Source organism: Orycteropus afer, unplaced genomic scaffold, assembly GCF_000298275.1.
Source record: "Orycteropus afer afer isolate SDZICR_OR568_19922 unplaced genomic scaffold, OryAfe1.0 scaffold00218, whole genome shotgun sequence".
Lineage (NCBI taxonomy): Eukaryota > Metazoa > Chordata > Mammalia > Tubulidentata > Orycteropodidae > Orycteropus > Orycteropus afer.
In genome coordinates, this window is record NW_006921805.1 from 3,350,591 (window position 1) to 3,364,059 (window position 13,469).

General features: G+C 39.5%; 1 protein-coding gene across 1 annotated transcript in view; it reads left to right on the forward strand.

Moving 5' to 3' along the window:
• The window catches only part of LOC103203582 (cartilage associated protein), a 51,996-nt gene that overhangs the window by 16,823 nt on the left and 21,704 nt on the right, over positions 1 to 13,469 (forward strand). Inside the window, exons 4-6 of the mRNA XM_007948646.2 lie at positions 2,016 to 2,144; positions 5,931 to 6,076; positions 7,642 to 7,725. Coding sequence (XP_007946837.1) covers positions 2,016 to 2,144; positions 5,931 to 6,076; positions 7,642 to 7,725 — 359 coding nt within the window. The remainder of the gene's footprint in view (positions 1 to 2,015; positions 2,145 to 5,930; positions 6,077 to 7,641; positions 7,726 to 13,469) is intronic.

A 13,469-nucleotide genomic window follows, 5' to 3' on the forward strand; every position in this document is an offset into this window, starting at 1 on the left:
ATACATGAAGAGATGCTCACGATCATTGGCCATCAGAGAGATGCAAATCAAAACAATGAGATACTGTCTCACCCCAGCACTGATGGCAAGGTTCAGTGAGACAGAAAATAACAAATGCTGGCAGGGATGTGGAGAGATTGAGACTCTCATGCACTGCTGGTGGGACTGTGAAGTGATACAGCCATTGTGGAAAGCAGTATGGCGATTCCTTAGAAAGCTGGAAATGGAGATACCATTTGACCCAGCAAACCCATTTCTAGGTATATATCTTAGAGAATTGAGAGCCAGGACAGGAGCAGATATATGCACACCCATGTTCATTGCAGCACCATTTACAATAGCAAAAATATGGAAACAACCTACGTGCCTTCAGTGGAAGAGTGGATGACCAAACTGTGGTACATACACAATGGAATGCTATGCAGCAGTAAAGAATAATGTAGAGTCTGCAAAACACCGTATAACATGGATAAACTTGGAGGACATTATGCTGTGTGAAATAAGTTAATCACAGAAGGACTAGTATAGTATTAGTTCATTGTTGTGGAGGGTCAAGGAGAGGTTTATATATGCAGGGAAACTTTCTTTGTTGGTTGCCAGGGGTGGGAGGGGAGTGGAGGGAACACTGCAAAAAAAAAAAAAGCATTGACCCATGTCACTTTAGTTTTGTGTATTTCACTGTACATAAATTATATTTCAATAAAATGCATTGAAAAATAGTTGTTAGAAAAGGTAACATTTATTCAGCTCTTGCTAGATGCAATGCCCTGTTCTATGACTTTTATGCCTATTCCTATTACTGCATTATGGCAACCTTATGAGGAAGGTGCTAGCATGCTCCTCATTTTACAGTTTGAGAAAGTGTAGACGTAGGGAGGTTAAGTAATGTGCGTATAGTCCTTTGGTAAAGAGCTGGGAATTGAATTCAGGCATTCTGATTGCAGAGTCTTACCTCTTAAACCCAATGGAATGTGTCCTACTTGGTTGGATACATTCTATTTAACTTCAAACATTATTTTACTTTTGACTAGGTGGTATATAGGGAGCTTTGGTGATGTAGTGTTTAAGGCATTTGGCTGCTAACCCAAAGGTTGGTGGTTCAAACCCACCAGCAGCTCCATGGAAGAAAGATGAGACAGTCTGCTTCTATAAAGATTTATAACCTTGGAAACCCAGTGGGGGTCACTGTGAGTCAGAATTGACTTGATGGCAGTGAGGTTGTTTTTTTTTTTTTTCTTTTGGTTTAGATGGTATATGCATATAGTTTAGAATTTGAAAGCCACAAAAGGTTATACTGTGAATAAATCTCCTTCTATATTAGTCAGGGTCCTGACTGGCACATGTATATCAAGATAGTTCAAGACGGATTTGTTTACAAAGGGATTATTTACAGAAGTGTGGTGTAGAGGAACCACAAGGGGCAGTGTAGTACCCGTAGCTACTAGTACCCAGTATGATACATGGTGTGCTTATGTCTAAAGAAATTTCCTAGTAGTAGACCTAGTAGTAGACTGGGTCACAGGATATGTATATTTTAACCGATGACAAATTTTACTGAATTGCTTCCAAAAAAGTTTGTTCCTGGTTTGCTCCCACCAATAGAGAGAGAGAGTGTAAGATTTACCATTCTCTCCTTAATGCTGCATGTGATCAAATTCAAACATTTCTGCCCATTTAACACTTTAAATTATTTTAGGGGAGATTGTATTTCTTTAATTACAAATGAGACTTAGCATCTTTTTACAATGTCTATTAGTTATTTTTATAATTCTCTTGTATTGATATCTGTTGGCCATTTTTATACAGGGGACTCTTTTTCCCTTCTTCTTCTTGTCTTTTTCTTATTGATTTTAAGGAGCTTTCTATATAATAAAGATGTAGCCTTTTATTATAGGTGTTGCAAATATTTTTCTTTTACCTTTATCTTTTTTTTTTTTTTTTTTTGCACCAGAAGTGGCATACCAAAAGGCAGTGAGTGAGTGCCCTGTTCTGAAAATGTGTGTGTGTTCTTTCAGATCATTACATAGAAGTCCTGGGATGCAAAATGCAGTGTGAAGAAAATCTCACCCCGGTAATAGGAGGCTATCCTGTCGAGAAATTTGTGGCCACTATGTATCATTATTTGCAGTTTGCTTATTATAAATGTAAGTAATCATCTCTGCAGACCATAGAAAAGTGCTTTATCCTCTTAAGGCTCACTTTCCCCATCTGTAAAATAAGGTAATAACCTTTCCCTCCTTAGGGTTATTGGGAGAGTTTGAGGTCACATCAATAGCCTTGGTGTCATGTCTGGCACAAAAAGGCAGCATGACCTAGTGATTCTGGGCACAGACCCTGCAGCCCGATTGCTTGAGTTTGAATTCCAGCTTTGTCACTTAGTAACTTCTCTGTGCCTCTGTTTCTTCATCTATAGAGATAATTAGACTAACCTCATGGGATGTTTGTGAGAATAAAATGAGTTGATATACATGAAGTGCTTATGGTAGTCACCCATTCGCACATAGCAAACCCTGTAAGAGTGTATGCCTTTTTATCATTATTTCTTTTCCTCCTCACATTAAGCTTACTTTTCAGACTGTTAAGAGTTTCATTCCAGTTGGTACTCTCTTGAGCTGAAATTGGAGTTTTTTAATCAGAACATTTGAAGTGGACAAAATGAAATGACTGCTGGAAAGAAGGTAGCTCAAAGTTCAGACTTCAGAGCTTGTCCATTTTGGTTTTTCCTTGTTTTCATGTAACTGACTTTATGGAGTGCTTCGTGTTTGAGCAGTAGATAACTTGGAGATTCAGTGACAAGCATTACAAGCAACAGGAGGTTTTACTGGGAACAGCTGCAGCAGAAACTACTCTGTCCTAATGAAGAAATGCCAAGATCTACATATAGCAAGTTTCTTCTGGCCAGAATGCATGCTCTTGGGACACCCCTTCAAACTCAGACAGGGCTGTCCTGGGAAGAAGCGTGACCTTAGCTTCCATAGCTTATATTCTTTCTCTCATAAAAGCTTATATTTTTTCTTTCATAAAAGCTTATATTCTTTGTTGAACTCCCTCTTTCCATAACAGCCACCTACTCATTATCCCATCTTCTTTCCTCTTTAGGACACAGTGAAAATCTTGCATGCCAAAATACACACACAACACACACATACACTGAATCTTCCTGAAGAAGGTGACTTACCTCTCTCATCAGTGAACCTGCTCTTTGGGCAGCCTGACCTTCATTTCAGGACTCACTGAGAAGTTTGTTTCCTTGGTTGGAATATTTTGGGGATCAGCAAGGGGGTGAGGTATGTTTTAAAGTAGTGTCCTTCCCAGAAGCCCCCCTGCACTGAGGGCAGATGAGATTTGTCTTTGTAACCCTAGCAACTAGCTAGAGGACAAGAGTCTAGTTCTATATAATCTATGAATACGTTTCACATGTGATAGCACCCAGTGCATAGTAGGTCCTCAGCCAATAGTTATTGACTCTGCAGTCTAGTGTTGAGAGGACAGTGTTCTGGTAGGCAGTGTTTCTGTCTATGAAAAACCTTTTTTTTAAAAAAAAAAAAAATACAACATGTTGTTGTTGTTATGTGCCGTCGAGTCGGACCTGACTCTTAGTGACCCCTCCTTGGGTTTCCGAGGCAGTATCACTACGGAAGTAGATTGCCCCATCTTCCTTCCGAGGAGTGGCTGGTGGATTTGAACCTCCAGCCTTCTGGTTAGCAGTCAAGTGCCTTAGGCACTATGCTACCAGAGCTCCCACAACAAACATACATATATATATATATATATATATATATATATATATAAAATTGACTAGTTATTGCTTTCTTTCATAGAATCTTATGATATAGGCTTATTGTAGCAAAACAGACCTCTCAGAGATGAACAGAGAAACATGCAAAGCAAACGACCGGTTTCCATCTCCATCCTCTTTCTTCTCCCTTTCCCCCTACCCAAGTGATAACTGTATACTTTCATCCATCCACACTTCTCTGTAGGAAAGAGCCCTATTTTAATGGGAATTATGAAAAATTATGTATGTAAGCTTTTTTAAACTGATGGGAATTTTCAGACATACATGAAAGTAGAGAGAGTAATGAATTCCACTGTGCCCGTAACCCAACTTCAGCTTTTATCAACACTTTGCCAAGCTTAGGGTCCACAGTTTAAACGTTTTCTGTTGGATAAAATCATACATAAGCTGGTCTTTTACTTCATTTTCATGAAAATCTGTGCTTCTGCTTCTCTTTCACCGAGCACCTGCTTCAGGCCAGTCCTGTGTCGGACTTTGAAGCTTGGGGTTGAATCCACAAGGCTGTCTAGCCTGGCTTGGTTTTGGGTGCATGAGGCCAGCAGATAAGGAGTTGAGAAGTGTTCTAGACACATCCCAGCTCTGGCTGCCCACTGGTCCTGTCTGCTCATCCCTGGTGATTGCACCCAGGCTCACGTGGCGTATGTTCTGAAAATAGCTCTGCATATCAGAGACTGTGGCAAAGACTTATAAACATTGATAGGCCAAAACCTCTGGCTTTGCTTGCTACTCTCCAGGAGATCTTTGCTTTCTGGTGTTACAGGTTGTCTTAGTTCTTTAGTGCTGCTATAACAGAACTAACCACATGTGAGTGGCTTTAACAAACAGAAATTTATTTTCTCAAAATTTAGGAGGTTAGAAGTACAAATTCAGGTCACAAGCTCTAAAAAGGAAGGTTTTCTCTTTCTTTTGGCTCTTGGGAAAGGTCCTTGTTCCTTGATAGTCTGATTGTGGCTTGGCACCTGCCTTTCCCCATCTCTGCTTGCTTAATCTGTTTTTCTTGTATCTCAAAAGAGATGGATTTAAGACACACCTTATACTATACAGCCTCATCAACATAACAAAGAAAACCCATTCCCACTAGGATTAATTATAACCTCAGGTATAGGGATTAGCATTTAAAACCCATATTTTGGGGGGACAGAATTTATAACACAGGTAAACAGTTAAAGTAAAATTTACTTCCTGGAATTCTACCCTGTTTTGAATTCTTTCTAGATTACCCAGCTCGCTAAATTTCTCGAGGGCAGGGGTCATTTTTTATATTGAACCTTTCCCAGCCAAGGCAGGCCTTGTAGAATAGAGTGTTCATAAGCAGTGGTTTTAAAGTTGTCAGTACAGAAAATGGCCACTGGGCGGCATGATTTATTCATACACAAGCTTTGGTTACTCCTGCCAAGCAAAGGCAGTATTCCAGGGTTGTAAACTGGAGTGGAATGTGCCAGAATAAATGCCCAGGAACTTTTGTGTTTCATTACCTGTTCCCCTTTGCTCCCTACTCCCAAGACAAATCCCCATCCCTGCAAAAGCTCAGTGCTGAAGGTGCTGTGGCATAGATGGGGCACTGTGAGGTCTAGAGGCTGGAGGTGAAAACGCCACTTTCAGGAGATATCAAGACCAGGTGACTTGTCAGATCTTGTCCAGTTCAGCGTGTCCATCATCCTTTGGTTTTCCAGACCTGGTTTAGCTGTAGGGGCCTACCTCGATCTGGAGACTATGGTTTATCCAGGTGGAACCCAGGTGTGCAGGTCAACTGTAGGCCTCGAATGGGGAGTGTATTCCGCTGAGCACATCCTCCCCAGCTTCCTGGACTGACCTTAGCTGCTGGACAGTCCAGGCCTTGGGACCCAGCCTTCCTCGGGCTGCAGGGCTGTGAGTCCAGCTCAGTCCTTGGAGCAAGAGGCCTTTGGCAGGCATTTCTGCAAAGGCATCTGCCTAAAAGGAATGCCTGTATTCCAAAGCCAGCTTCCAGGGCCATGGAGGCCCCATCTATGACCTGCCCTCCCAGGGCTGATTCTCGTTGGAGGTTTTCTGTAGGAGGGGCTGCATGGAAGGGGCTTGCTCATGAATTTTCTCTTTAGAAAGCTATAGGTTTTGCTGATCTCCCTGCTTCCCCCGTTCTCCCTGACCCCAGTGAACGACCTGAGGAACGCCGCGCCCTGTGCGGTCAGCTACCTGCTCTTTGATCAGAACGACAAGGTCATGAAACAGAACCTGGTATATTACCAGTACCACCAGGAGAAGTGGGGCCTCTCAGACGAGCATTTCCAGCCTAGGCCAGTAAGTGCCATGCCAGTGCCCTGAGCATTGCTTTCCCTTTTCTCCTCCTCTTTCTCACTTTCAGGAGACTCCTGTGAATGCTGAGATAACAGGTTCTTTCTGAAATGAAGAAAAAAAAAAATTCTGTAGTTAGTTCTTTCTTTTAACATTTTACTGCTTTATTTCTGATACCTAAATTCCTTAAAACTCTAACAATTGCAAATACTACAGAAACATTTTACTTAGAAAGTGAAATTCCCTCCTAAGCCTACTCCTTTCTTACCCCTCTTTATTGGTAAACATTTATTCATATATACAGCCTGTTTATTGTTACAAAAAAGGGATCATACTATTCTACATACTGTTTGCAGCGTGCATGATCTTTCTAACACTTCCTCATGAACATTTTTCTATGTCACACTTATATATCATTTTCTTTTCTGATGGTTTTGTGGTATATGCCTTTTGAGGGATGAACAACCATTTAATGGACAAACTCATAGTTTTGCATCCAATGTCAAAACAAAGAATTCCATTAATTATATACTACTTTCAAAAGATCTTTTTCTGTTCATCTTTGCCTTTAACTTACATTGCCATTGGGATTTCTCTATGCTGTCCTGAGTTGCCATATACACATTTTTCTACCCACTTCACTCCCCTGCTAACACACACACACACTCATACACTCTTTCTCTTTTGCTTGCTCATTCACTGGGTTGACTATGCTTTTTATAACTGAGATATTCACATATAATGAAATTCACTTTTTAAAAATCTACAGTTCAGTGAGTTGTAATACATTCATAGACTTCTACAACCATCCCTACTATCTGATTTTATTAATTTTTCCTGACTTTTTATGAGATACAAAGTGAACTAACAATATTGTTGTTGTTGTCAGCTGCTGTCAAGTCGACTCCCTGATGCATGGTGACCCCATGCTCTCCACTGGCTCATTTTAGAACATTTTCATCACCCTCACTCCAAAGAGAAACCCCATTCTTCCCTTTCCGTGAAAGTAGACAAACTCTAGTCTACTTTTTGTCTCTCTGGATTTGCCTCTTCTATATATTTTGTGTAAATGGAATAATACATGTTTATCCATTCATCTGTTGATGGACATTTGAGTTGTTTCTGCTTTTTGACGATTCTGAATACTATGAACATTCATGTACAACTTTTTATTTGGACATATATTTTCCTTTCTTTGAGTATAAACCTAGGAGTAGGATTGTTGGGTCATAGTAACTCTATGTTTAACCTTTTGAGAAGCTGCCAGACTTTCCAAAGTGGATGCAACATTCTATATTTCTACCAGCAGTGTACGAGGGTTCCAGTTTCTCCACATCCCCTCCACCCCTTGTTATTGTCTGTCTTTTTGATGATAGCCTCCGAGTGTGGGTGTGTGTCCACTCTTGTTTAAAGTCAGTCTTCTGGTTGTTGTTTTAACTTAGGCACTGTGCTTAGATCCTAGCGTAGACTAGCAAAGGAATACCAAGTTGGGATCATTTCACTTTAAAAAGTTGAAGTTTTGACATCAGAAGTGTGGTCATATAAATGGTTCTCTGTTTGTGTCTGAACAGGAAGCACTTCAGTTCTTTAACGTGACTACACTGCAGAAAGAGCTGTATGACTTTGCTAAGGAAAATATAATGGATGATGATGAGGTAAGTTTTCATGTTCAGCACATGTCTGGCTAAGAGAAAATATTACTCACATTCTCACTAAAATCACTGGGAGGCCGAGTTGTCCCCAGAAATAAGAAACAGAAGGGGATCTTGAGAAATATGGTTTATGTGAGTATTTTAATGAAAGTCAGAACACCGGCACGGAAGAGAACGGCTTTCTAGGAAACTGCGGCCAAAGTGCCACATTTCCTGACGGGGAATACAGAGCGACACTCCTGGAGTTCATCATGCAATCATGCAACTGCCTTTTATTTTTAATATAAAAAAAAAATCATTTTAATTGTAAAATGAATTATACATGCAGATGATTGTTAAAGACATAGCTGTACATTCTTGAAGAATCAAGTTTAAGCCTCTGTAAGCAAAACACAGGTTATGAAATGGAAAGGTGCCAGGACCCAAGGAAGCCTCTTTGTGTACCCCCTGCTCCTTCCTCTCTGAGGTTACAGAACCCCTGTTCTTGGGATACTTTGGGTGACCTTAATCATTTTACCATCTAAGTGTGCTCCCTTTCAATCATGAATTGTTTAGTTTTCCTGTTTTTGAGATTTTTTATGAATGGAATCACAGCACATCTTCTTGTATGACTTGCTTCTTTCCCTTGATGTTAGCTTTGTGATACTCACGTAACTGCTTTTTTTTTTTTTACTTTGTAAAAATGCATTGAATTTTTAATTGCTCAGCCCTCTGAAGTTACTTGGAACCCTGCTTCCCCCCATCCCCACCCTAATTTTTATATGAGACTCTTACTGATATGGGGGATTTTTTTAGGTCCTTACTCTTAAATCACTTTATAATTTTCTGGAATTGCTTGAAATTCCTGATTGTCACTCATTTGACTTCTTTTTTGTAAAAGACTGAACTGCTTATGAAGTTGTCATTTGTGGTGGGACAGCCTAGTCACAGAGAAGCCATCATTAGGGGCAATATTAAGAGCCAACCAGGAAATGCTTTTTAAGGAAACTAAGGACTTATTGGAATTTGAGGTGTAAGAAAGCTGTAAGCCACTTCTGGTCTCACCCCTCACTTTCTAAATGAGGAGCTTGAGAGACAGAATAGCCATCTGAGCTGCCATTCCAGGGCCTGGAGACCCTGAGCTTCCAGGTTTGCAGTTCCCGCTGCCCCAGTTTTAGGTGGGGAGCCTCTAAAGCAGACGTTGTCCTGTAATTTGTTTGATGCTCAAGAATCTGCATGGGATAGACCCATCTCTAGGCATTCTTTTTTCTTTACTGAGCCTCAGTTCTTTGTCTCTAAAAGGGAAGTAATAATATTGATCCCACACGGTTGTGAGAATGAAATGCTTGTTGCATGTGGAAGTGATAAACCGGGAAGTGATACACGTGCTGTGTGTCTTGGGTTGTGTCCCCTTGAAGACAGAATCACAAGGAGGCTGCAGGGGCCATTATCTCAAGGAAGGAGTGCTGCCAGATACACAGAAGGCTCATGCTATGGTTTGAAAAGAAATTTTTTTAGAAGTGGGGTTAGAGGAATTAAATTCTCAATGATCACAGACAAAGTACTATTTTCATTTTGGTTTATATTATTTTAGTTCTTTCTTTATATCTTTCAAATATATTTGTTATAAACTCAACTATAATGTATATCATGGCTTTTCTGTGTCACATTATGAGTAGTTTCTCTTTTATTATTATTATTTAAAAGCTTTATTGAGATATTATTCACATACCATGTTGCTGCTGTTGTTATGTGCTGTCGAGTTGGACCCAACTCATAGAGACCCCTCCTTGGGTTTCCGAGGCAGAATCACTACGGAAGTAGATTGCCCCATCTTCCTTCCGAGGAGTGGCTGGTGGGTTTGAACTGCCAGCCTTCTGGCTAGCTGTCAAGTGCCTTACTACGCTACCAGAGCACATACCATAATACATAGATAATTCATTGGTTTTTAGTACATTCACAAAGTTGTACAACCATCACCACTATTTGATTTTGCAATATTTTCATCACCCCAAAAAGAAATCCTATACCCATTAGTAGCCACTCCCTGTTCAGTTTTTTTTTTGTCCATATTTTAATTGGGTACTTTGTCTTTTTATTGTTAGGTCTTAAGAGGTTTTTTTTTTAATAAGATTTTTTTGGTTACAAGTTCCTTGTCAGCTATATTATTTGCAAATATTTTTTCACAATCTGTGGATTGTCTTTTTCATTTTTTCTTTCTTTTTTCTTCTTCTTTTTTTTTAAATTGTGATTTGGGTGCAGATTTACAGAGCAAATGGTTTTCCATTCCACAATTCATACACATTTTCTTTTGTGACATTCATTGTAGTCTGCATAATGTAACAGCACTTTGCCCATCTTTTCATTTCTTAGTAATGTCTTACAAAGCACAAAAGTTTTTAATTTTGACAAAATACAACTTATCTATTTTTTCTTTTCTTGATTATATTTTGGGGATCATATCTAAGAACCCGTTGTCTAATCTAAGGTCATAAAAATTTACTCCTATATTTTTTCTAAGATTTTTATCTTTACTTTTTAAGATTGATCTGTGAGCCACTTTGGAGTTAATTTTTGTGTATGGTTTGAGGTAGCATCCAACTTCATTCTTTTGCATGTGGATCCATAGTTATCCCAGCTCCATTTGTTGAAATAACTTTCTTTCTCCATTGAATTGTGTTGGCACCTGTGGTGTAATAAATTACATAGTGTGGCTTTTCTAGCCATAAGTGTTTGTAAACTCCATGGTAGAATTTGCTGTGACCAACTGAGTAGCCCCTGATTGTTAAAGTTATCCACCTGGGGTATTTCTGCTGGGAGCAGCACAAAGTAATTTTCTGGGAAGTTTGTTCTCTCTCAGGTGTATAGAATTCTGATCTTGGGATTGGTTAGTTTGGCCACTCTGCCAGGCTCAAAAGGAGCCCTCCTAGAGGCGGAAGGGGTCTCTCACTGCTGGCAGGGAGACCTGCATTTCTGAGAGAGAGATGCAAGAGACACTGAGAGACACACACTGCTGGGAGAGAGACTGAGAGACTGTTGGCTGAGAGAGAGCAGGCTGAGGGAGACTAAATGTGTTCCTGAACTTGAATTGTAGCCTGTTGCTTCCCTAATAAACCCCATAATCTGTGAGTTCTATGCAGCCACTGCAGCGAATTATTGAACCCAGAAGAGAGGTGGCAGGTGCTGCAGGAGGAATGGTTGGTGTCTGGGTTGGTTAAAGGGCTGGAGGGAGACAAGATGTCTGGCCTTGCAGGAATAGGCCTTGGGCTACTGATGGTGATTCTGTCTTCCTCTTGTGGGGTTAGAGGAGGTCAGAAGATGGTGCCTCCCTGCCCCTTTGGCAGCACCGTTGTTGGAATACACACACAAACTATAAGAATAAACAAGAGTAGCAAGTTTATTTATTGGCCATAAAGGTGAAAGTTTATTTATGGACTCTGGATTCTTTTTTATTGATCTATATTGCCAGTACCAGTACCACATTGTCTTGATTGTTGAAGTTTTGTAGTAAATTTGGAAACTGGAAACTGCAAGTCCTCCAACTTTTGTTCTTTGTTTTGGCTATTTTGGGCCCCTTATATTGCCATATGAATTATAGGATCAGATTTTTACTTTCTGCCAAAAGGCAGCTGAGAATTTTGATAGGATTTGTACTGAATCTATTTGAGGAGTATTGCCATCTGATCCATAAACATGGGATGCCTTTTTGTTTATTTAGGTCTTCTTTAATTTCTTTCAGCAATGTTTTCTACAATTTATTCCTAAGTACTTTTGTAGGTGTGATTATAGATGGAATTGTTTTCTTATTTTTATATTCTGATTGTTTCTTCCTAGTGTATATATTAGGCACTCTGGTAGTATAGTGCCTAAGGTATTTGACTGCTAAGCAGAAGACTGGCGGTTCAAACCTACCAGCTACTCCTTGGAAGGAAGATTGGGGAATCTACTTCTGTTGAGATACCACCTTAGAAACCCAAGGAGGGGTTACTATCAGTAGGATCCAACTATTGGTAGTGAATTTGTTTTTTTGATTTGGAGTGTATATAATGGTAGTAAGTTTGGTTTTTTGGTTTGGAGTGTATATACTGATATTGTATCCTCAAGTGTTGCTGATCTCGTTTATTCTAATAGTTTTTGCATGTGTATGTGAATTCCTTAGGAGTTTCTATGTGTAAAAACATGTCATTTATGAATAGAGTTAGTTTTACTTCTTCCTTTGCAACCTGGATGTGTTTTATTTCTTTTTCTTGCCTGGTGGCCCTGGCTAAATCCTTCAGCACAATGTTGAATGGAAATGCTGAGAATGGACACTCTTGTCTTATACCCACAAAAAGCATTCAGTCTTTCACCATTAAATATGGTGTTAACTGTGGGTTTTTTTTATAGATGTTCATTATCTGGTTGAGGAAGTTCCCTTCTAGTCCTAGCTTGTTGAATGTTTTTATCATGGAAGGTTATTAGATTTTGTCAAATGCTTTTTCTGTGTCTATTGAGAGGATCATGTCATTTTTGTTTCCCTTTTTAGTAATGTTCTAGTAATTTTTTCCTGATTGAGTAATATTCCATGACATGAGATTTTTAAATATAAAGCTCTTTTTTAAAAGATGTAGGTGGCTTCCAACTTTTTGCTCTTACAAATAACTCCCCAAACAAAACAATAACTATACCCAGTGGTATTGAATTGATTCTGACTCATAGTAACCCTGTTGGACAGAGTAGAACTGCCCTATAGGGTTTCCAAGGCTATAAATCTTTATGGAAGCAAACTGTCACATCTTTCTCTTGCATAGTGGCTGGTGGGTTCCAACTACTGACCTTTTGGTTAGCAGTTATGCACTTATGCACTGTACCACGAGGGCTCCTATAAATAACATACCTAAGCAAAACCAAACTCACTGTCATTGAATTGGTCCTGACTCATAGCAACTCCTCCTTGGGTTTCTGAGGCTGTATCTCTACTGGAGTAGATTGCCCAATCTTCCTTCCGAATAAATAACATAGCTGTGACTAAATTCTTCTCCACTTCTCTGATCATTTCCTTAGAATAAATTCCCGGAGGTAGAATTCCTGGGTATAAGGCAATGATTTTGAAGGTGTTTGATGTACAAAAACAATGTAATTGGAAATAATTATAGATTATTATCAGATTCAGTAAACCTGTCTCATGTCACAGAGGAGTAAACAATTGCAGGAGGTAGAGTGACTTGCTCAAAGTCATACAGCAGTTAGTAATCATCCACTGAAACAGACCAGGCTTCTCTGGGCTTTAACATTCCTAGATTCTTGGGCTTGGCACTCTTCATTGAAGGCCCTGGAGTACTTGGTTTATTAAATGAGTTAAGTGAAACCTTAAAATAGTGAACGAATTAATCCATCTATAAAAAATGAGTATTTTCATACAAAATATAATAAATGATGGCAAGTAATAATTTCCAAATGAAAATATAAGCAATACAGTAAAATCCTTAGTTTAATCCTTAAATTTTTCAAAGGACATAAAGACTACTTTGAAACAAAGTATCAGTACAATATGGCTACTGATATTTGTGGAATGTTTATTATCCTTTATAGATTGAATTGTGTTCCAAAAAAATATGTGCTGTAAATCCTAGCCTCTACGCCTGTGGTTTAGGAGCCCTGGTGGCATAGTGCCTAAGGCACTTGACTGCTAACCAGAAGGCTGGCAGTTCAAACCCACCAGCCACTCCTCAGAAGGAAGATGGGGCAATCTACTTTCGTAGTGATACTGCCTCAGAAACCCAAGGAGG